The 24000-nt window shown below is 40.9% G+C and overlaps 1 protein-coding gene across 4 annotated transcripts in view; it reads left to right on the top strand.

Annotated features, from left to right (window-relative positions):
- RGS7 (regulator of G protein signaling 7) overlaps window positions 1–24000 on the top strand; it is a 260822-nt gene that overhangs the window by 216718 nt on the left and 20104 nt on the right. For 3 of the 4 annotated variants that reach the window (XM_084832305.1, XM_084832310.1, XM_084832298.1), the window contains exons 7-13: window positions 4609–4673; window positions 6593–6669; window positions 6772–6853; window positions 16438–16512; window positions 21235–21333; window positions 22993–23054; window positions 23597–23707. In XM_084832305.1, the coding sequence (XP_084688431.1) occupies window positions 4609–4673; window positions 6593–6669; window positions 6772–6853; window positions 16438–16512; window positions 21235–21333; window positions 22993–23054; window positions 23597–23707 (571 nt within the window). Of the gene's footprint in view, window positions 1–4608; window positions 4674–6592; window positions 6670–6771; window positions 6854–12388; window positions 12452–16437; window positions 16513–21234; window positions 21334–22992; window positions 23055–23596; window positions 23708–24000 lie in introns of all 4 variants that reach the window. The other variant, XM_084832318.1, reaches the window with a different exon arrangement.

The raw sequence follows: 24000 nt of genomic DNA, 5'->3' as shown, positions 1-24000 counted from the left end.
AGGCTTGTATCCTCTGGAAGCAACCCATTTTAGTGAAATGTTGACCCCAGCAAAAGACCACACTCAAAGGAAGTAGAAGGTCAGTTAGGCTTTCGTCTTTGTTCCCACAAGCAGAGGCCTAGGGATCCTTCTTTCTCTCACTTCAACATAAAATTGATTCAAGCATGAATCTACATAATTTGATATCGCATCTCTTGGTGATTTCTTACCTGATAGGCATCTAAATGTGTGTACTGGCTCAATTAAAATATATTGTGTTTCAGATAAATCCAGGTCATATGGCAGCTGTGTTTGTGTTATCTGATCCATCAAGGCTATTTCCTGTATCATCATATGCAGTACATCACTTGATGTTGTAGCTGCTAAGTGACAAACATGCATATATCTGAACACTTAGTAATTCTGCCTGGACACTCTTAACTTGGTCATAATCACAGATAATTGTAACAATAGATAGACCTCTTCTTCAAGAGGGGATGTGCTCTTCTTCTACTATGTGCATTTGAAGCTGCCAATTGTTTTTATGAGGTGGGATATAAATATATTAAATGCAGTAAATACATTTTAGAGGCTATGGGCAGTATCCAATGTGATGCTCCTGCTAATGTAAATTACATTGCGCTAGCAGGGGCAACCTCTAGCACAATGGCAACAGTGTCTGCTGGCATGACAGGTTTACCTGGAAAACCCATCACACCAGCAAACGCTATTGGCAATTCACTAGAGGATGCGTAAGCTAGCACAACGTAATTTATATTAGTGGTAGTGTAGCACTGGATACTTTCCCAAGTCAGATGGACATAAAAGTTAGTAGTTTGCCTCCACTATCTACTTCATCTAAGTACAGTCTAGTTCTGTCTCAACAACTGACTCAGCTTCCATCCTATATATAGAAAGCTGTGGGTTTCCTACAAAATAAATGTATGTAAAGTATAATTAGTCCACTTGTTTGTTCACAGTTTGGAATCTCATAATTATCTGGTCCCTCCTGACCAAAAAGAAAAACAAAAACAAACATATGGGCTTACAATGAGTTTGAAGGTACAATTAAGCTGCTGACAGTAGATGCCCCCCCCCCTTTCCAAGGAAAAACCTGAAAAGGGACCATTATGTTGGAGTGTATTTATAAACTGTTGCTAGGAAAGGAAGAGCCAAGAGTGCCTCTTGTGTATGTTTCTTGGTAGGAATTCACAGTAACAGGGCAATTCATAACCTACTAGAATGCAATCCTATTTTCTCATATTAATTGGTTGCCCTAATTTGGCATAGACATACATTAGGAATCTTGAGTACACAGAAGAGCTGCCCTGTGGGTATACACCTGCAAAGCAGTCTGTTGTACATGGGGGAAAATAGGTGAATCCACAGATCCTGCTTGTCCATAAGTAGGTTGGTATTGGATGCTGCTAAGTGCAGCTGTGCTGGCTGCTTATGTGGAAATGAGTGCAGATCAACAGGTGTGCATGCTCACTGGCATGCACACTGTCGAATGATATCCCCATCAACCCTGCATAGTATACAAGGAGATGCATATTCCATCCATTCGTCAGTGTGGATGGAAATGTGCACCTTTGCATCACACCATGGGGCCACAGCTTCTCCCCATGTGTTACTAGTTTTAAAAAATGGAATAAAATAATATCACAAATGAAATAATGGCATTTGTATATGCCATCTCTGCCTACAGAGCCCACTTGAGCATTCTGAATAAGATTGTGAAGGGAAGGGACACAGAAGTCTGTTTCCACTGAAGTCAAAGGAAATGGAACCTGCTTGAGTGTCAGATAATGTTTAAATTTTGAAAACCAGTCAAGACAGAGGGGCTGCATGAAAGGCGAGCTGCACCACAGTACCTGTATGGGTTGAAAGGAAAAGAGAAGACAAATGCAAATTCTCTAGTTGTGATTTTTTCCCCCTAGTTTCCATATTATCTGGATGCTTAATGTAATGTATAGCATAAACTTATACAGCTTTTCAAATTAGATCAAACTCTTTACAAGCTGTGTCTGTCTTCTGGTATGCTCTAATTAGCTGTAGTCATTTGTAAAAGATACGTGGTAACAACCTTACCATGAAGAGAGCTCTGGCTATTGGGTGGTATAGAAATGAAATGAAATGAATAAATAAACAAATAAATAAACAAACCTGTGTTTTAGCAGAAAGCAGTCACACTGATTACCAAAAAAACCATGAAGTATGCAGCCCCCAAAATAAGACCGTAGACACAAGGAGCTAAGGTAATAATTATTTAGAGTATTAACACTAGCTGGCGCCAACGCAAGTCTAATTATGGGAAACTAATTCTGTGCAACAATGAGTGGCACCAGATCGTGATATGCCTCCCAATCTGCATCAGAGAAGATGTCCACTGATTCAGTGGGGCCCTGGAGCATTACGCTTTGGCACGCCGACCTCACTTCCTGCTTCAGAGCCAATGGCTGAAGTGCTGTGTAGGTACACTTAAGTCAGCTGGCTACAAATCCAACTAAGGTTAGATTGTTGGATTTCAATCTAGTGAAGCTTAATTTAGTCGGAGTTAATTTCAGTTATTTCAACATCCCATTGATTTCAATGGATTAAGACTGATAGAGATTTTAATAGTCTTAAACGTACCTAACTCTTGTGCTAAGGGAGAACTACATGTTACATGTAGTCCTGTGATTCTTTGCCATGTGGGCTTTCTTTAATCAGGTTTTCTTTTACAGCAGCTGTAGCTTGAGCAAAAAACCCCCTTCCTTTCCCAATTATTTATCCACTCAAAATCACACACAGTTGCTTTTCTCCCCCGGTTAAAGATATCAAGGACCAAGTATTTTTTAAGCTCTTGTGGAGAAAAGTAGCTGATGGTTGTGAAGATCTGAGCAATCAAACGGCTGGGAAATAAAGTGTTTAAGAAGTCTTTCCCTTCACCACCTATTCTTCACTCAATTGGAGGCCTACGGCAGCATCTTCACCTGATAATGGGCAGTATCCGATGGGGCACTACACCCCGTCAATTCCATTCCGCAATTGAGACCCACCACTTGTGCAACAGAGATTTAGCTCTTCCAGGAGCAACCAGAAATGAGCGGAAATGTTCATTTCTGGAATGGGGCAAATCAGCAGAGCTCACATAAGGGAGCTCTGTTGGCCTGTCTCGATCCAGAAATGAGCATTTCCTCTTATTTTGAGATCTCCTATAGGAAACATTAAACCTTTGTGGCCCAAGAGGTGGGTTCCGCTTGCGCAATGGAATTGACGAGAGGGGCTGCTTGCTCAATGACCCCATTGGAAACTGCTCTAAGACTCCAGTTTGTTCGTATGAAAGATGTTATTCACCAAGTGAAAACAGAACAAACTTCTAAATAGGCTTGGAGGAGAAATGTGTTTGGTTCACATTTTAATGTCAATTTACTTAATTTTGCACTTTTGCACCAACACGCAAACCAAAACTCAGTTATCATTTGAATTTTGCACTTCTCTAAATTTTTCAATGGAGTTCTCCAATCAAAAAATGTGTACAAGCATGTGTATATTAGTCAAATAACATTAAAATGCATTAAATTAAGAAAATTGCTTGCAAAATTGTGTGCATTAGCCAAAATTGCATACAAACATTCATGTGATAGGAGAAATGCACACAACAATGTGTACAAATTTTCATGCAAACTTCTTTTTTAAAAAATCCCGGAGTTTGAGATGAACTGAAGATTCGAAATTTCTCAAAGGTCAGGACAAACTGAACTTAAGACTGGAAAAATAGAAACTGAGAGAAATCAGAATTGACAGATAGACATATCCCTAGAACTTCTAAAAGCCCAGAAGTTCCTTCCCTAGAAAACATTCCCCGGGATGCTCAGGCGGTAATGGTAAGGGAATACCTTTCAATAGGTTTGGCTATTTTGCCATCAGTGTCTTCTTTTAGTTATCTTTAGCTGCAGACGGGGCTATTGCAGTGATATATAAGGTTGCCTTTAAAAACAACTTGGAATCTTCACCTGCTCCAACATGCAGCAGCTAGCTTTTGTTATGGCTTCAGTGTAAGGAACAAAGAGAATACTTTCAATTTCTTTACAGCAAATCAAAATCCTTTAAAAATCTATTGGGGTTAGTTTTACAAAAACTAACATGTGGCCTACATCTTCATCATCATCATTAATTTCTACACCATTCTATTCCATGAATAGTCAGATCACCTTCTAAAAAAGGAACCCCCCACACACAAAATGTGGGGTTCCAAAATAACTAATAATCCAAGGTTATATACTCAGGCTGCAGTCCATAGCCCTCTTAGTTCAGGAGCAGTGCATTTTCTCTTGAATAAATGACAGTAAGTAGGGTGAAACAATTAAAGATTTCAGGTCTACACAAATGTTTACCTCCGGTGGTAGACAAGGAGAGCCATAGAATTACTGAATTATTGCTTTTGACACCCACTGCATCTTAGTGAAAAATAGCCCTGTTTGAATACACCCTAGTCTTTGAAACTGAAACATAGGGTGGAGACACAATGTTTAAGAACCTCTGGTTGAATGGAAAGCGTATTAAGCTTTTAGATCATGATGATGTCTGGGGTTTTAGATAGTGTCGGAGACAGCAAGAAATGATTGATTATTTTTTGTGTTCCAGCGGTTTACCTCTGCAAGCGAACAATGCAAAACAAAGCACGGCTTGAGCTAGCAGACTATGAAGCAGTAAGTACCTGCGGCCTTTCCTGGAACTGAGATGTCAAATAAATGAGACTCTGGAACTTGGTAGTGTGCAGGGAACAAGACCACATTATCTGTTTTTTGTTTTTGTTTTTGCTCTTGAAAAATAAATTCCGGAACTTTAACATACCTACAGGTGTACTGAAACTGGTATTTGAATTTGGTGATTTTAAATTCACGCAATATGATGAATGATTAAGAATAGAGAAAGGAGCAATGGCAAAAGTAGGGATCATTTCATTCAAGCTTCAGAGAGTTACAATAGTGTTTAGATCCCTTAGAGACTTTGCAAGTTCAGCAATAACCAAAGCTTCCAGTTGTATAAGTAGCAGATACCTATTTTGGCCTGTGTTGATTCTGAAGCAAAAAGCTGCATCACAAGACAGGTTTAGGGGCCACTTCAAGTGCTATTATCATACTGTTTAAACTGCAGTGTGGGTGGGTTTTCCCCTCTTTGCAGGTATGTGGGTTGGGAAGCCAGTGCACATATTGGCTTAATGCCAACCTGGGTATTTGTGCTGGAAAACACACTTGCGCCTCACTTCAAACAATGCACAATGTGTGCTCTTCCACATGAAGATAGGGCACTGACTACTAAAAAATTATATCTTTAAATGCAAAATTAATATTTGAAATTATTTTGACTATCTTTCTAAAGAATGTTCTACTATTCTACAAAATTGTATACTAAAGTACACTTTCTTAGTACTCTGCAGGCTAGATTTGTAATACAGTTTTCTTAGCCAGAATCAGTTCAGTCAGCCCCAATATAATAGCCAGAAAGAGGCTTGCAATGCAGTTCTATGCATATGTTATTCAGAAGTCCCACCCTGTTCAATTGAGCTTTCTCCCAGGTAAGTCTGTGAAGAACTGCAGCTGGAAGTGAGGAGACAAAATTCTACTTTCAGTTTCATCAGCCTACATGAGGAAGAGCCCTACTGTAGCTAAAGTGGCACATCAATAGCCCAGGCTTGCCTTCTGTATTACTCATTTAGTTGTACAAGTTTTCCCATCAGCCGTGCCTGGATCTAAAAATGTAATGTTTATTTATATACGACTTACTTCTGAGAAAAAATATTGGCATGCCGTGAAACTGGAGAAGCACAGAAATGCTGAGTCTTTCTTGGAAGTAGATCATGTGGATATAACACTGATTTACCATTTTTAGATGTAGGGTTGACCTGTGGGAAAAAGCCACTGTTGACCTGAAAACCTGACCCAACTATCCCTTATCAACAATGGAGGCACCAGTGTGCATGGAGAGCTTTCCCATCCACAAACCACTTTCTCATCCAATTGATGGCTGGGGCAGCTCTGCATGTATAAGGGAAATGCCACAGAAATAGAGGTCACAAAGATCTGTGGATTAGGGCTTTTCTGTGAAAAAAGGCCCTAGGTATCATCTCATTTTATGATTGTGCTTTAAATGTTCCAAGGCCGTTTAAATCTTTATTGTATTATTTATTGTATTGTTCTTTTTAACCTGTTTTATTATGTGAGCTGCCCTTATAACTTTTTGTTATAGAGTGGCATATAAATATCATAAGCAAACAAACAAATCCATTACAAGGAAACCTATAATATCAGAGGGCAGTTACAATGACTTGGATTATTGGATTAAACTATTATTTTTTAAAAAGTGAACTCAGCTAAATTTAATTTAGGAGGATTTCAGACTGTCCAAAGATTTCTCCCCTGTTATCATTAAAAGTGGCATCTAAAAAAGAATCAACCCCCACCCCCCAAACATCCAACAACCTTCGCAGAACCTAGCAGGAACTTGTAACGTGAATCAGTGATGATGTCAAGCTACGGCCACCCCATGGAACAGTTTACCTGAAAAGCCTGTACAAACTTTTTAAAAAGCTACCCTAGAAACTTGCTAATATGTGGTATGTTTTCAGGAGAGCTTGGCCAGGTTACAGCGAGCATTTGCACGGAAATGGGAGTTTATTTTTATGCAAGCAGAAGCACAAGCAAAGTGAGTTCCCCTGACATTTTGTTGCTGGATTTGTCACCCATCATGTTAAGAGGTATTTCAATTTACATTCTTTATATTACATATCTACCTCACCATCAACAGAGTGGACAAGAAAAGAGACAAAATAGAGAGGAAAATCCTTGATAGCCAAGAGAGAGCGTTTTGGGATGTACACCGGCCAGTGGTATGTGCATTAATGGAACTTTGTAAGCACCTAACACTCAAAATAATTATGTATAAGATGGTGAATTAACATCTGTCTGGGATTTGGAGGGATAATTCCCTGCCCCTTTTTTTCTGGCCGCACTGGGGTACTTCAGACATTATCCCTTTTGCTCCAGTGAGCTGGTTGACTTTCCACCACATGTTCATACTCATGAGCACAAATGCCCTGTTATGCTTGAGCTGTGAGATCTCACTTACTTGCTGGTAAGAACTTCTGAGATCTTAGAGAATGGAAAATATGTCCATGAGATCATCGTTGATTCTTTTGATCAAAAACTGTGATGTCCTAACTCACACCTTACATTTACTTTTGTTCACAACTGGTGTCAGCAAAACCTGTAGCATCTAAACTAGCCAAAAGTCTATCCATTTTCAACATGATTTCCTAACCACTTTTCATCACTGCTGACTTGCATACTTTTGCTTTCAAGGAAAGACAGTGAAACTGATTTGTAAAAATTTTAACCACTGTAGCAAATTATGAGAAGTGTACCAGCAGGCCAGTGCTTATTACTGCTGGGTGTATTGTTACGGATGCAATGAATATCTGTGATTTTCTTGTTGGGAACAAAAAAAAAAATCACATAATTGCAGAGAAGTGTCTTGAATTATAGCGGCAGGCATCCAAATAGTTTTCATGAATACACACATGAATGATAATATTGTGCAAGATATTGTGCACTTAAATCAGTTGCACAGAGTGGGAAGGGACGTTCTTATTGAAGAGAGGTTACAAGATCTTGGGACTATTTAGCTTTGAAAAAAAAGGCGAGTAAGTGGAGATGTGATAGAGGTACACAGAATTATTCATGGTGAGGAGAAAGTGGATAAGGAGATCTTTTTCCTTCTTTCCTAATAGTAGAACCTGGGGAAACCCATGAAACTAATTGGTGGGAGATTCAAGACAGATAAAAGGAAGTATTTCTTCACACAGAGCATAGTTAAACCATGGAATTCACCTCCACAAGGTGTAGTGAAGGCCACCAATTTGGATGGCTTTAAAGGGGGATATTTGTTACTGTTATTATTATTATTATTAGTTTTTTATACCGTATTTTAAAATATTTCTAAACAGTTTAGACAAATTCGTGGAGGAAAAAGCTATCAATGGCTACTAGTCCTGATGGCTGTATGCTACCTCCAGGATCAGAAGCATAATGCCTGTGTACACCAGTTCCTGGAGAACATGAATGGGGTGGTGCTGTTGTCCGCACGTCCTGCTTTTGAGTGTCCCAGAGGCAGTTGGTTGGACACTATTGGAACAGAATGCTAGACTAGATGTACCCTTCGTCTGATACAGCAAGCCTCTTCTTATGTTCTTTTATACAATAGCCCAGTACAATACACAATAGCATGCTGGTTAGCTATTTGAGTGGCGTCTCTATTGAGAAGCAGCCTGGCAATATTTAGAACCACAGTCTGGTCAGTCTATTTTACTTCAGCTAAGATCTCATCTAACAAGCAAACAAACAATTTGGAAACCTTAATTACCCCCATGCAAATTGCATGTTCACTTTTGTGGATATGTGATCTCAAATTTAAGTGAGTCAAAATATTCATGGAAATATTTTTTTGCACATCCCTATTGCTAAAATTGTCATCATACCATTTACAGAGGGGCACTAGAAGATAAAAATAATGGATATAAAGTTAAGTGACTGTGGTAATAACCATTTAATTGATTGCAATAATCCATTTTTAAAATTCTTCTCTGTGCTATTGAATATTTTGGTTCTTAAAGTTTCTGTGGGGGGAGAAAATAACAGGCACCGTGAAGATTTTTCATTTTAAAAACATCAGATTTTTTTTAAAACTGAGATGAATTTGGTTTGGGTGTATTAAGATAAGCACATGAAGCAGGAAGCTGCTACAGATGGTGAGTGGAGTTTATGACAGCATCAGAACAGAGCAGCATTTTCTGAGCTTGGTGAAAAGCCAAAAGCCTGGGAAAGGAGACCAAAGAAATGTCTTGTACATTGGGACTTAGCTTGAGCTAGACAGTAAACATCTAAACCCCCTTATTTCTTTATATGATTTATATAAATGTAGTTATCTATTTTGAAAGGTTACAAACCAGGTTCAAAATATTGCTCAGTTATAAAGATAATTAGGTGATACTTCAAAGTTACTGCCACTAACCTGCCTCACAGGCTCTTTTTTGTGAGAATAAAGAATAAAACAATTGTGAAGCACTAGGAACACTTGAAAGTGTAGTTATAGTTTGTGGGAAGGTCAGATGGGTTCATCTGTATGAGCTTGATACATACCCTCAAAATGTTGCTTGACATGACTAGGGAGAATTAGGGTTGGGTGAGAATTTCGTCCAGTTTGTTTTTTTAATAATAACTCACCAAAATTCTAGGGATGGATGAATCTGTCAATTTCAGTTTCTCTGTTTCTCAGTTTCCCAATCTTAAATTTGGTCCATTCTGAACTTTCAAGTTTGCTTGTTTTTATAAAAAAAGGTCGCATAAAAATTCATACACATTTTTCTGTGCATTTCTCGTAATACATGCATTTTACACTGTTTTTCGTAATGTACACATTTTTGCAAGCGATTTCCCTAATATGCATTTATGAACATTATTTTCATGAATATATGTATTTTTGTGTGCACTTTCCTCTAATATACACATTTCTGCATGCATTTTTGATTGGCAAACTCCACTGCAAAATTTGGGGAAGTGGGAATTTCAAAGGATAACCACGTTTGCGAGCGGAGATGGGTTAAAGAAGACGCAGACAACAAGCTTGGGTTGAAAATTGGGCCACATTTATTGAAATAGCTGCAAAGGGGTAACTCGGACGGGCATCTAACTGTGTCAGCGGCTAGCTGGCACTTCTTGGGCGAAAACACACCCAGCCTGAGGTAGACTAAGACGGCAAAAAATAAGGAACGCAAATGGCAGCTGCCGTAGCCGCCTCCATTTGCGTATGCGTTTTTTTTTTTTTTACCCAGACGTGATAGGCTATGTAAGTCTTTACATAGCCTATCACGTCTATGTAAAAAAAAAGAAAAAAGACCAGACTGAAAATGGTGGTGGCGGCAGCCTGTTGGAAGACCAGCTGCTGCCGCTGAAGCCGCCACTGGAGCCACCGCCATCTGGAACATCCGCCCCAGGTAAGTCTTGTCCCGGGGAGGATCTGTGGGGGGGGGGGGCGGGGGGGCAGGCCGTTCCGCCACGGATTTCGGGGGGCCGAATGCCAGTGCATTCAGCCTCACTGAAATCCGTGGTGGAATTCTCCACCATCCCTAGCTACAGCATCTAACCAGAATAAGCCCAGAAAGACAGGAGACTACAGAACAAAACTGTCAAGAATATGATACGATGACTCTACGCACATCTTGGGAAACTGACCATGACTTGGAGCATCCCTAAAGTCTACGAGTAAAAGATATATTACCGACCTACCCTTTGGCCATTTAGCTGCTGACTAGCAGCCATAGGAGTGCGCCCTTAAATTCTAAAAGAAAATATTTCAGAATCCAAAGCTGTTGAGTTCTCCAAATTTTTCAGGAAAAAACAGAAAAGGTTCTTGGACAAAAAAAAGAAAAAAACTTTTTTTTCTGGGTCTTCACATCTGTAGGTTTGCATACAATTTAAAATTTAAAATCACCCTATGTATTCAGCAGTGTTTTTGGTGCTGCATTAGGGTTGCCACCTCTTTTTTCTGACAGGCTCTTCAGCTGTATGCAGGCAAGTACATCATGGCCTTCTCCATGCTGGGAATAACTGTACCTACTGAGTTTGACTAGTGCAGATGGGCGAGGATTTTGTTTCAGTTCATTTTTTATAAAAATTTGCAAATGACTTCATATATGGGACTGAAAGAACTTGAGATTATAAAAAAAATCAAAGGTGGGAGAAAGTTAAGCTAAAAGATTCATCCACCCCTGATGAGAATTTGCTTTTGCATCAGCAGTAAGGCACGGAGATTCATTTGCTCTTAATTTAAGAGCGGGATAGACAGCAGAGGATGACAGGAACATTGATATCATCTCCATTTCTGCGTGTGCAAAACTGTGTGTATATGTAAGCAAGTCTGCAGAAGTGCTTTGCACATCCTCATGGAATGCCTTCATTACCCACAGACAGCAAGATCCCATCCAAGATCTGCTTTTTGTTTGGGTCCTGTAAGGGAGTATATCTATGGAACGGCTCTTCTGTTCATGAAGCATATCTACAACAGAGGTTAATTTCTGCATCAGAGTGAAAAATCGAGAACGAAGGGAGATATGAGCCCTCTTCAAGCATCAAAATGCTACCTGTGGTGGGGATACAGGGTTGCATGCTCTGCTGCACGTCTGACCTCCCTTTGTTCACGGGGAAGGTCTGGAAAGGAACCGTAACCACATTTGGCCAAATGCGGTTAGAGTGCTCTGCCCAATGGGGAAATCTGATTGTGCAGGCTTCCCACTCCCAGTCACGTGCAGCAGTGTAACCGCATTCAGCCGTACGCAGTGACAATTTCTCTTCAGTCCTTCCCCATCATCACAGAAGGGTCAGGGTGGAGGGGAAGTGGCCCCATCTCCCCTCCACAGTTAGGATTTTTGAATGTCTGAAAAGGGACATGGGGCACCTGGGCCATTTCATACATCACACAGTGGCAAACCCAGCTTTTCCCCCATGTGTACCGTAACAGGGGATTGTTGTCAGCTGGGGTCACCTGATGAGCATACCTGTGTAATGATATCACCAACAATTCCTTGGCTCAGATCACAAACTTCAGTAACTTGTAATGCTCATCTCTAATCCAAAACGAACATACTGACTCTGTGAATTCTTCTCCAGTTCAGATCGTAATCTGAGGTGGAGCAGAAGTCCTCCCTCCCTCCCTCAGCTCAACTCACTCGTTTCCTTCCCCTATTCCATCCTTACCTGGCTGTGGCAGTTGTGACAGAGGCAGCAGATGGGTTGCTGATGTGGCTGTAACCCAGGCATCAGGGATCCTAGGAAATGTCATTTGTCCAAGGGCATTCAGGTGCCTTGGTAAAACTATATTTCCCAGAGTCCCTGGCACTTGACTTACTACTGCAGAATTAACCTACAAACCAGGGAGAGGTAGGAGAGCTACCTTCTGCCGCTGCCACTATAGCTGCTGCAGCCATAGGTAAGCTTCAAGAGTGAAAGATACCTGATACTGCAGCTACCACCACAGCAACCAGGTCAAGAGGTGGTGGTGGGGAGAGTATTAAAGGAGGCATGAGGCTCATGGGTTGTGGGGAGGGATTCAAACCCCTTTGTGCTCTCATTGACATCACTGGGGCTGTGACAAAGTCTGTAAACAGCTCATAATTGGTTTTAGACATAATTGAGCTATTTTTGACTTTGGGGGAAAATACCTTTGTTAGCCAAGCCCAATTCCGAATCAAGTATAGGGGAGAGGAGTTGCCTACCTGTATGATACTCATGTTTACAAAAACTATTGCATTTTTAGGTGTACATATAAAACTTAATTATTTGTTACCTTTATATCCCATCTTTCCTCTAAGGAGTCCAAGGCAGTGTACATGATCCCCCTCCTCTCCAGTTTATCCTCACAACAACCGTGTGAGGTAGGTTAGGCTGAGAGTCAGGTACACACCTAAAAACCTACTGTGTGAATCAACTCCTGTGTCCCTGTTTATGGCATGGATATGATGACAACTGAGGTCATACAATGTGTTTTTTTAATCTTTGCGTTTCATCTGTTTACTAGTAATTTGTTAGACAGTATAGTGGCAATATTTTAATCTATAATTTCATAATATTTTATGTAATATTCCTAACATCATGGATTCAATCCAAATGTTGGCTTGAAAGGTGTCCTTCCACTCACAGAAGGATTTTCTCCTTATGGAAGGTGCCATTCACAGAAGGCCTCTCCTTTGGATCCAGCCCCATATTTTTGTTTTAGACAAACAGGTTTTATGAATTTAAATAATACTCCAGTACAGACTATTCTGTATATCTGTATCTCAAGAAATAGTATCACCAAGCTCTATAATGACAGCATATTGTGTGGTAAAGGGGATCCAGAAAAGGACTGATCAGAAGAGTTTAACAGCTATTTTAAGACAGACTTCTATTTAATGTCTTTATAAAAGAGCACATTATCTTCAAGAATCGTCTAAGCTACTCAATAGATATTCGTGCATAATCTTAAAAAAAAGATTATCAAAACCATTTCACGAACAGCTGCAGTAATAGATCTCTCCTGTTTACTGCAAGTTTAACTTGTTATTAGAAAGTAAATGAAGGGAACTGACATACTGGTGAAGAGAAATGTCATGACAAACATTAAAATGAGTACTCAGGAAAAAATGGTTTTTCTCTAGGTCTGTAACTGAGGTATGCATGTGACTGGTTGAGCATGAAATAGAAGTCAATTCAATTTTAGGGATTGTTCAATACATTTTATGGTGTGTTTTTTCAATTTTAACAGTTTTTTAAAACTTTATTAGCAATAACGAAATATCAAGTCAACTTAAAATTTATCCACAGCATCTGTTCCCCACAATTTGTATTCATACTGCAAGACTGGCAAGCCTATTAGGATGGGTGAGATGGCCCCAGTCGAGGAGGATGTGCAAATTGCAATAAAATTTATCCCAATAAAGCCAGATCACACTTACATAGCTTAAAATGTAACAGATATTACCCCCTACTTTCTCAAGCCCTCTACTCTTTTAGCATGGTTGGCTTCTAGAACAGCAAACAGAGTAATCAAGCATCTTCATCTTGCATATGCTCGATAAATGTCAAGAGATAAAAATAATAAATTTCCTGATGGGATCAAGTCATACATTTCAGATTTCATAATTTGTCATGTTTCAGAATAAAACGGGCAAAATCACCTTAACATCATTCTGACTGCGTTTTGAGGAATGCAAACAACAAGCAGCCCTTAAACAGAAATTGGACTTTTCATTTTGCAGTTTTTCCTAATGTTGTACAGCTTCATTTCATTATCACAGTTGACCAGAGAGATTAGTAGATCATGAATAATAGTTTTTACAGGAAAATACATCGTCTGCAAAACAGGCTGGAAAGAGATGGTTGTCATAATCATATGTCAAATATAGGTCAACTGTCAGTCTAGGGGTGTATGGAATTCACCTCCGAGTCCGCGGGGGGGGGGGGAGGCAATCCGTTCTTCCCCCCTAATCCTCCCCGGCTGGCTCTGCTCCGCGGCAAGTCCGCGGAGCTGCCGGCCGGCTCCATCCGCTGCCGGACTGCCAGTCTTCAGACGCAAATCTTTATAGGCTACGAAAATCTATGTAAGATTTACGTAGCCTATCACGGCAAAAGGCAGGGACACAAATGGCGTCCGCTACACTGGATGCCATTTGTGTCTGAAGACCGGCAGTCCGGCAGTGGCCGGGGAGGATTCGGGGGGAAGAACGGATTGCCTCCCCCCCGGGGACTCCCCGGCGGATTCGGAGGTGAGTTCCATACACCCCTAGACTGACGGTTGACCTATATTTGACATATGATTATGACAACCACCTCTTTCCAGCCTGTTTTTCAGATGATGTATTTTCCTGTAAAAACTATTATTCATGATCCACTAATCTCTCTGGTCAACTGTGATTATGAAATCAAGCTGTACGTAAAGATGCATGTAGCCTATCACGGCAAGAGGCAGGGACGCAAATGGTATAGCGGACACCATTTGCGTCTCTGCTCTTCGCTGTGATAGGCTACGTAAAGGTTTACGTAGCCTATCACGTCAAGAGGCAGGGACACAAATGGCATCTGCTATGCCAGACAACATTTGTCTCCGAAGACAGGCAGCAGCGGACAGGACAGGTGGCAGCGGGCGGCCAGCAGCAGGTAGGATCCGGCCTGCGCGGATTCCCCCGGGTGGCGGAGGTGAGTCTTTCATTCCGCTGCGGACTCCGGGGGAGTCCGTGGCAGAATTCTCCGCCATCCCTACGTCAGTCTACCATTTTCTCTGATGTTGGAGAATTCCTGGCTAGTGTCATGTAACGGGTGTCAAATGCTTTACACACGCAGTGCCTTTTTGAAGTTCTTTGAGGATTTTTTGTGTTAGTTCAAAATCTAGCTAAGCTGTTAATCCATCAAGACGGTGAAGAAGCATGAATGCTCATACTCTCCCACCACATTGAAACATAAAGTCTGACACAGCTATAAGTGTGGATCATTTGTGTGATCCTCTCCCTGCCTTGGCAGAAATTTGCATGAATCATCTGCAGATAACCACTGTATTGCATGTTACTTTATAGGTGTGGGGGCAGTGCATGGACACTTCCCCATCACACATACAAAGGTAGTGCTGCTTTTGTAAGTGCGTAAATCAGACCTTGACAGCTTACGGGTAAAGCATATCCTTTACATGTAAAGAATTCCAGATTCAATTTTCCATTTGGAAGTTTCTTAGGTAGAAGGACAGGGAAAGAAGGCCTAGAAAGCTACTGCCAATCAGGGTATACAGCAAAAGATACAAAGGGCCTGTGATTAACAAAAGTAGCGTGGTGTACTTAAAGAGGGATTACAAAAGAAAACACAGCTGGTGTTAATTGTACCTTAACGCTAATTGTTATGCTATAGGAGGTACTAAAATAAAATCAGAACATGTCCAGTGTGTGACATTCTCCCACAGTGTATCTAAATTAGCTTAAGAGCTGTTCCCATGAAACATCAGCTTGCAAAGCAGCAGTTGCAACAAGATTTAATTTAATCATTTATTTACAAAAAACAGATGCTTTTATGGCTACAGGTAGAGCTGAGAATGATGGACCAATAGCTATACAGTTATTCACTATTTTATTATAGTGTTTAATCAATACATCTACATTTATTGTTCTGGATTTCTAGGATCTAATCGGCAAAAGGTACAGGAATAGCTTCTTTGGACTGGCAGGTCAATGTTAGTTAATATTTTTCTTTGCATTTTTAGGACTTACATTTGTGTGTGTGTATATGTATGTACAAACACACACACGTACCAGACCATATATTCTGTACTAGCTAGACCATAATCAAGGGGACCTTTATCTAAAGTACTGTAGCCTTATACAGGGATGGAGTAGCGGTGGTGCTCCAGATGTTGTTGGACTACAACTCCCATAATCCGTGACCATTGGCTATGCTGATCGGAGTTGAGTCCAACATCTGGAGGGCCACAGGTGCCCCGCCCCGATCTAGAACTATAATCTAAACGTGATGTTTTGAGCGGAGGCAGCCTGAGAGACATTCACAATTCCACTGGATTTTGGAAGTGAGAAGGATTTGTTTGCAAGGCATCACCTTTTTTTAAAATGATCTGTGCCACAGATGGCTTGGTTGTGTCATGAGCCACTTGTACTCCTAACAGTGAAATTTATGCAGGTTTACTTTGAAGTGAGACCCACTGTGTTCAGTGGAGCTCACATCTACATCAGTGTGCATAGGATTGCAAAAGGAGAGGTGAGGGAGCCTGGGAGCAACAATGCTGGTGGCCAAAGTCAAACTTCCTTAACTCAAAGCCAAGTCATCAGCTGAATGCACTAAATGTGTAGCTCTCACATGTGCTTATTATTTTTTTTTAATTTTTTAGCCTGGATGTGTAAATACCACTGAAGTGGATATTAAAAAGTCATCTAGAATGAAAAACCCTCACAAAACAAGAAAGGTATGTTCTAGTCTTCCATTATATGGTAAATATGTTTCCTTTCCTTAAGGGGAAGAAATCCATTATATTAATTCCAGGTATCTATGTATAATGTCAATACTGTTTCTAAAATGGAAATAAGCTTGGGTTTACTCTAGATATGTTAAATAGCAAAGCTTTTCTTATGTTATTGATTTTCTTATGAATTTTTCTTATGGTATGAAATGTATGCATTTTTCTGTGAATGAAATAAACCTCTGCCAGGTCTAGGTCATGCTTTAGCCCACTGAACTCCTTTTACTTTGAGGACAGAGTGAAGTACTGACGTGGATGTTCAAAGTGGTGAACGTGTGCTGTCCCACTAGTTGAAGAGCAGGTGTAATGCTGTAGTTTAGAGCACCCTTCCCAAGCTGGTGCCCTCCAGATATTTTGGACTCTAACTCCTATCAGTCCCAGCCAGCATGGCCAATGGCAGAAATGCCGGGAGAGAGTTGTAGTCCAAAACATCTGGAGGGCACCAACTTGGGGAAGGCTGGTTTAGAGTATGTCCTTTGAGCTGATAGTTCCCCCACCTGTGACTCAGCTCTCAGCTCTGTCCTGCCAGCCAAGAATAGGGTAATATTTATTTACCAGTGGTGCACTTCACTGGCATTAACATCTGCTAAAATCAGTGGGTTCAAGGTTGTGCTGTAAGACCTGGCTGGTGGCAACTTGCTTGGTGCTGATGTATGAATATTTGTAGTTGTGCTGTGCATGAAAGTGGCTTCCCTGGGACCCAAAATATTTCTGATTGGTAGAAATTAGAAATCCAAAACATGTTTTCCATGTTTGATTTCTGGTAATAAGGGTTTGTAACCAAGATCAATGACAAAGGAATGGATCTTTGAGGCAGCCTCGTAAATAAATGAATTCTGTTTTTCAAACAAGATTAGGAAAAGTAAATTTTCAATCCAAATCAACATCCCAACATGATTTTTTTTAATGATTTGTATCAACAGATTCTGGCGATCCTTGATAATAAAGCATTCCAAAATGAGAATTTAAAAGCTGTGCCAGTTGCAATAGTTAAAATGTATGCCTTTGTCACTGGATTAGGATTCCACTTTCATCTCCGGATGAAAGAATACCAGTCCAATCCACAATCCAGTTAACTTGAAATATTAGGATTTAAACCAACTACTAGCCTAGTTACAACTAGGTTGTAATGACATTTTGGATGTAGTATATGTTAAGGAGTTGTGCCAAGATGTAGTCACATATCAAACATCTGGCACACCTTAATGGCATGTACAAATAGCAGTCTATTAAGGCACTGTACCGCTTACTATTTTTGTCAGCTCAGCTCAGAACAGCTGCTTCTGAACAGTCTCTCCTTATTTTCTATACTACAGTCTTTGGTAAAATATTAATGTGATGAAATGCAACTCTTCTATTTATTTATTTATTTGTTGCATTTATACCCCGCCTTGTCTCCTCTTGCAAGGAACCCGAGGCGGCTTACATACTCCTCCTCCTCTCCATTTTATCCTCACAACAACAACCCTGCGAGGTGGGCTGGGCTGAGAGTCTGTGACTGGCCCAAAGTCACCCGTGAGCTTCCATGGCCGAGTGGGGGCTAGAACCCGGATCTCCCGGCTCCCAGTCCAACACTCTTGCCACTACGCCACACTGGCTCTCAAAATGTTATAAGGGCCACTATCCAGAGTTCTTTCACTACCAGAGGGAAAATACAGATAATAAGTTGACTACACATTGTACATCTACACTTTAGAGGGAAGGGCTGTAGACCTCTTTTGCCATTGCATGCAGAAGGTCCCAGGTTCAATACCTGGCATTTCCAGGTAGGGCTAGGAAATACACCTGTCTGAGACTCCGGAGGGCTGCTGCCAGCCAGTGTAGACAGTACTGAGCTAGATAGACCAGTGGTCTGATTTGGTGTGAGGCGGCTTTCTGTGATGTCTAGTAAGACCTTTTTAGTGCTTATCACTTAGCTGCATCATACAGAAGACGAATCTACAGCAGCATGGAAGAGCTGACCGGAGGATGGGTTACTCATAGTCATACTATGGCACAAGTGAATGTATTCATGCATGGTAATTTAAAATATTGAAACAGGTCTTATGAAATGCATGTCCTAAAAATTAGAGCTGTGCACCGCTTCAGTCTGAATCCCAAAGAGGATCAGGGTGATTCAGACCAAATCAGTCCAGTTCTGGAGCAGGTTGGGATTGGGCTGAAGTGGTCCAAAGTGGGTTGGATCATTTTGAAGCGCTTCAGCCTGATCTGGACACCTGCCTGCCCAGCTGTGTGAGCTCCCTGCTCCTTACCTGGACCTGTGGGGAGCGCCCGCAGCTGTCGCCGTCTTGGAGAGAGTTGCCATTTTGGAGGGAGTCGCCATAAAGGGGCCATCTATGCAACGTTACAGGTGTAAATGGGCCATTTACTCCTGTAATGTTGGATAGATGGCCCTAGGGGTGTCAGAGAATTCTGCCACGGACTGAAATGGGATCAAATTCCCTTCAGTCCGTGCCACGGAATCCTCTGCGGAACAGCATCATGAGGTCCTGTGGAGCCAGCAGTCATGCGGCTTTTTTGCCATCGTCCACAAAGAGTCTCGAAATCTTCGTAAATAAAAACGCAGTGTAGTATATTCCAATAATAAATACGCAAGTTTTTTTAAAAAATGAATTGTGCTCACCACCTTGTTTGTGGGTGTTCTTTTTAAATTGAAATCCTCTGTCTCTGTTTGCTTTCAGCCAAAACACTTCCTCAAAAGAAGGCTGTGTTAAGTGTGCCTGGGCGATAAACTCTTTGTTTAAAGCAATGCTGTCTTAAAGAAAGAAAAAACCTTTTAAAATGACCATGACAGTCCTGGAGCCCTGCGCAAGGTATTATTCTCCCTGCTAAGCTTTATATTTCCACATCCAGCATTGTTGTTGATGTTGTGAGGCTAAACTGGAGAGGAAAACCAACTCTGTGCATGTCTACTCAGAAGTAAGTCTTACTGAGTTCAATGCAACTTACTCCTACACATGTCAGCACCCCACTTGCCCCCAGCTCAGCTTTGTATTTCCACATCCAGCTCATTATCGAACCTCCTGTTAGTTATCTCAGAAGACCTGTGGGTGAATGGGGGGGGAGAATAAAAAGAATGTGCTTTTTATTCAAAGAAAGAGAAGCTTACTAATCTTTCTGCTCATGCTACCTTTGTACAAGTGTAACTGCTTTAGAAAGAATGCACAAACAATGTGTGTGCTTGAGACTGGCCCAAAGTCACCCAGTGAGCTTCCATAGCCAAGTGGGGACTAGAACCCCCCATCTCCCAAGTCCCAGTCCCTAACCACTAGGCTACACTGGCTGTCTAACCACTACACCACACTGCTGTTATGAAACTCATGAAAAAGAGACAGTATAATGGCAAGTTCTTTCTGAAGTAGTTACACTTGTACAAATGCAGCATGAGCAGAAAGATTAGCAAGCTTCTCTTTCTTTGAATAAAAAGCACACTCTCCACATGTTCAGGGAATGGACAAAATGAGGAATAAACATACCAGGTAATATGAAAAACTATATTCTTCCATTATGTGTGTGTGCGTGCGTTTGTGTGTGTGTGAGGGGAGCTTCTCCCCCAATCCAGCTGTTTCCCTGGAAAGCCCCTCCCCCTCATGCACCCAAGGGTCTTCTGAGATAACTAACAGGAGGTTTGATAATGAGCTGGATGTGGAAATACAAAGCTGAGCTGGGGGCAAGTGGGGTGCTGACATGTGTAGGAGTAAGTCTCATTGAACTCAATAAGATGTACTTCTGAGTAGACATGCACAGAGTTGGTTCTCTCCATTTTAGCCTCACAATGTCAACAACAATGCTGGATGTGGAAATATAAAGCTTAGCAAGGAGAATAATACCTTGTACAGGGCTGGCATGGTCATTTTAAAAGGCTTTTTCTTTCTTTAAAACAGCGTTGCTTTAGACAAAGAGTTTATCGCTCAGGCACACCTAAGACAGCCTTCTTTTGGGAAGCCCCTACAAGGAAGAGGAAGTGTTTTGGCTGAAAGTAATTACTGCACATCAAGGCAGGAGAAAAAAATACGTAAATATTTACGAAAAATAGCGATTCTTACGGAAGTTATGCAGACTCATGGAGATGTCTGGGCACCGGAATTACGGTCATCGGTACAGATTTATCTTTGTAATTTTCGGAGAGGAAAAAAAAGAGGAGAATTTGGGGGGGCTTTTGAATGGCGGAACGGAGCACTGGCCACAAACTACGGAAGTCAAGCGGCACCGAATGTACACAATTCGTACATACCTAGATGGCCCCTTTACATCCACAATATATACAACATTTAATTACTGGAAGAAGAATTGCCATTTTAAAAGAAAATGGTGACTCCCTCCAAGACGGCAATGGCTGCAGGCACTCCCCATGGGTCCAGGTAAGGAGCAGGGGGTTGCACAGCTGGGCGGGGGGTGGACGCTTCAGCTGTCCGGATCTTTCTTTGGATCCAGAGGCTGAAGCAGGTCAGCCCAGCTCAGGATCAGCCTGAGATGTGTTGGGGACAATTTGGAAGCTCCAGGGGGCGGGGGGCTGCAAAGCCCTACTAAAAATGTTGTATAAATTTGTTTGTTACATTTGTAGCCTGCCTTTCCACAAATGGTGCTCAAGGTGGCACAGTTAGCATGCCTGTGCATAACAAAACACTATCACTATATTAATTTCTCTCTTTCTATATTTATGTAAAGTCTGTCTATGGATTACAGAATGATATTCGGAGTCATAGTCCTACGCACACACCGGTGCCAGAAACTAAACCACCCACAGAAGAGGAATTGCATCAAGAGGTTTGTGAGACATCTATCTATCTATCTATCTATCTATCTATCTATCATCTGTCTATCATCTGTCTGTCTGTCTGTCTGTCTGTCTATCTATCTATCTATCTATCTATCTATCTATCAAAACTAAACTTCTTCTCAAACACCTTCTCAGAAATTAAAGTAGAATGTGCATATAGGGATGTATGAGAAATTAATTTCAGTTCGGTTTTGATCAGGAGTTACCAGTTCACACCTCCAGAACCAAGCATGGACTCGGACCCAATCTGCAGTCAAAGTTCATACATTTACAAGCTTGCATTGTGATTTGCAGATTTTAAAAAATGCATTTGATAACAGGTGCACAATTGAAACATGGGCACGAAAAATGCATACTTTTGAAAAATATGCACAAATATGCGGTAATCAATGGGAGAAGAATGCATTCATTTCAAAGATGCACACAATTCATGCATACATTTGGAGAAATACACATGAAAATATACATGGATTTTTGTGCAAAAAAACAAAAAACAAAGCTCACAATCTGATATGGACTCAGTGGGAACAAACTTCGAGGTGGAATTCGGAGTACTTTGGTGAGTTTGAGTGTTGCTGATTACATACAATCCATCACATCACTTCAAGTGAAATCTCCGGAATGCTTTAAAAATGTCAGAACTGGACAGTATATTTCTTTCCATCACAATACATGGGAATTCAGATCTAATGTGAGAAAGAGCTAACATGAACAAGTCAGAGAGCAACCCAGCTGATCCCCTGTGCACAGAAATGCATAGGAATAGCTCTGGAGGTGAGAATCAGGTAAATCAAAAGCACAGAAGATGTGAATTTCTCATCAATCCATAAGATTCACCTCATCCATTAACTCACTAGGTGTAGCCTGAGGTCAAGTAATATTTTCCCAGCTGCAGTATGGAGAGGATACTCCTGCTCTACTTTACAGGGCTCTGATAAGGATTATTAATTAGAAATCAAGTGCTGTGAGCACTTTAAATACTAAATATTATGATTACAAAGAGAATACTTTAAGGCTCAGTCCAGGTCTCTTAATATTTATAGACCTTTCCCATGAACTACAAAGTAATGTGGATTGTTGACGGTGCATTAGGGTATGATGCAGCCAACGTTAAGTAGTTCGACATCCCAGTGATTTCAGTGCGAGAGATTTAAGCAGATAACCTAATCAGTGGGATTCCATACCTAGCTTGCTTTGAATCATGCTGTTACATTCTTAATACAAAATGATGTCATTTTGTGCTAAGAATGTACAAATATATGGGGCAGGGGGTGGGTTCTTAGCTTTTAGGGCATGAAATTATCCAGATCTAAACACATTTGTGTCCCACTGAGTTCAGTGGGAGAGAGAAGCATGCACTTGCTATGCAGTCCACATCCCCTTGGATTTGATAGTAAAACTCAGTTTGATTTGGCTCTGGATGGCACTCTTAGGGGTGCTTAATCTGGGCTGGGTTGTGCCTTCAGTTGGTTTGATTTATAACCAGCCCTACAAACAAGGGCTCAGGGCTTAGCATGTACTTCATGTGCATGATTCCCATTTTTCTTAGACTAAATGAAATTATAGTTATTTAAAAGTTAGAATATCTGAAATATACAGTCCAGCAATTGCTTTTTTGTCTCATTCTCCGTTTTTCCATTTTCTAGATTAAGTATTGGCAAATACAGCTAGATAGACATCGATTAAAAATGTCAAAGGTTGCAGAAAGGTATGTAAGTTACTACGGCTTTTAAAAAAAATATCGTTTATTTCCTTCAATTGTACTAAGTTAGTTACCAGGTTGTATTGACACAAGGATATTGGATTTTGCTACAAGCTTCCCCCAAGAAGTCACAGAGAAGGGACTAACTACATGTGACACTAAATGTGTCACAGCTCATTAGGTCAAGTAGGTTTGTTTATCCCCAGCCACGATCTTCGTGATCCCCCCCAACACACACACACACACACACACTGCAGTTAGCAACAGGAAACATCCCATTGGGCTCAATGGGTTTTTTTTCCCCTATGGCTAATTCTAGCATTGAAGAGGGGGAATTCTGTGAGAATAGGGCTGGGAAGGAAGGGTAAAAACTCCCCATGCACTGCAGTCCAGATAAAACGCTTAATACTAAACAAAAAGCCTTGATGTGATTGGCAGTGATGCCTTTAGTATCATGTATAGTTAGACCCTAACTCTATGAAAATAAGGTCTTAACAATAATAGTAAGGATCATGTAATGAAAACGTCAGCTGATTTTGTTTTTCCAGTCTACTAGCTTATACTGAGCAGTATGTAGATTACGACCCATTTCTGGTGCCACCTGATCCGTCTAATCCTTGGTTGTCAGATGATACTACTTTCTGGGAAGCAGAAGCAAGGTACGCTGTATGTGATTTTGGTCCTATGTTTTATTTTCAAATAAATGGTACTTATTCAACAAGACTTAGTTTGAAAAATCAGGTTCCAAATAGAGATGGGGGAAATCTTGAATTCATATTAGTTACTGTAGCGAAAGCCCTTCTCTCTTCTTCCAGTCCCTCAAGAGGAGGTTCACTTTTACTTTCCACCCACCTGAGGCTTCTGCCTTTAACAATCTTTAAGATACTCTTATATTTCTTTAAGAGTAGTAGAGTGTATGAGATGTGGCCTTTTAGTTTTTACCTTGGTTATG

This window comes from Heloderma suspectum, chromosome 1, assembly GCF_057233095.1.
Source record: "Heloderma suspectum isolate Gila_16-S chromosome 1, 16-S_ref, whole genome shotgun sequence".
Classification (NCBI taxonomy): domain Eukaryota; kingdom Metazoa; phylum Chordata; class Lepidosauria; order Squamata; family Helodermatidae; genus Heloderma; species Heloderma suspectum.
Note: the sequence above shows the minus strand (reverse complement) of the source record. Positions and strands in the feature narration are given on the sequence as shown.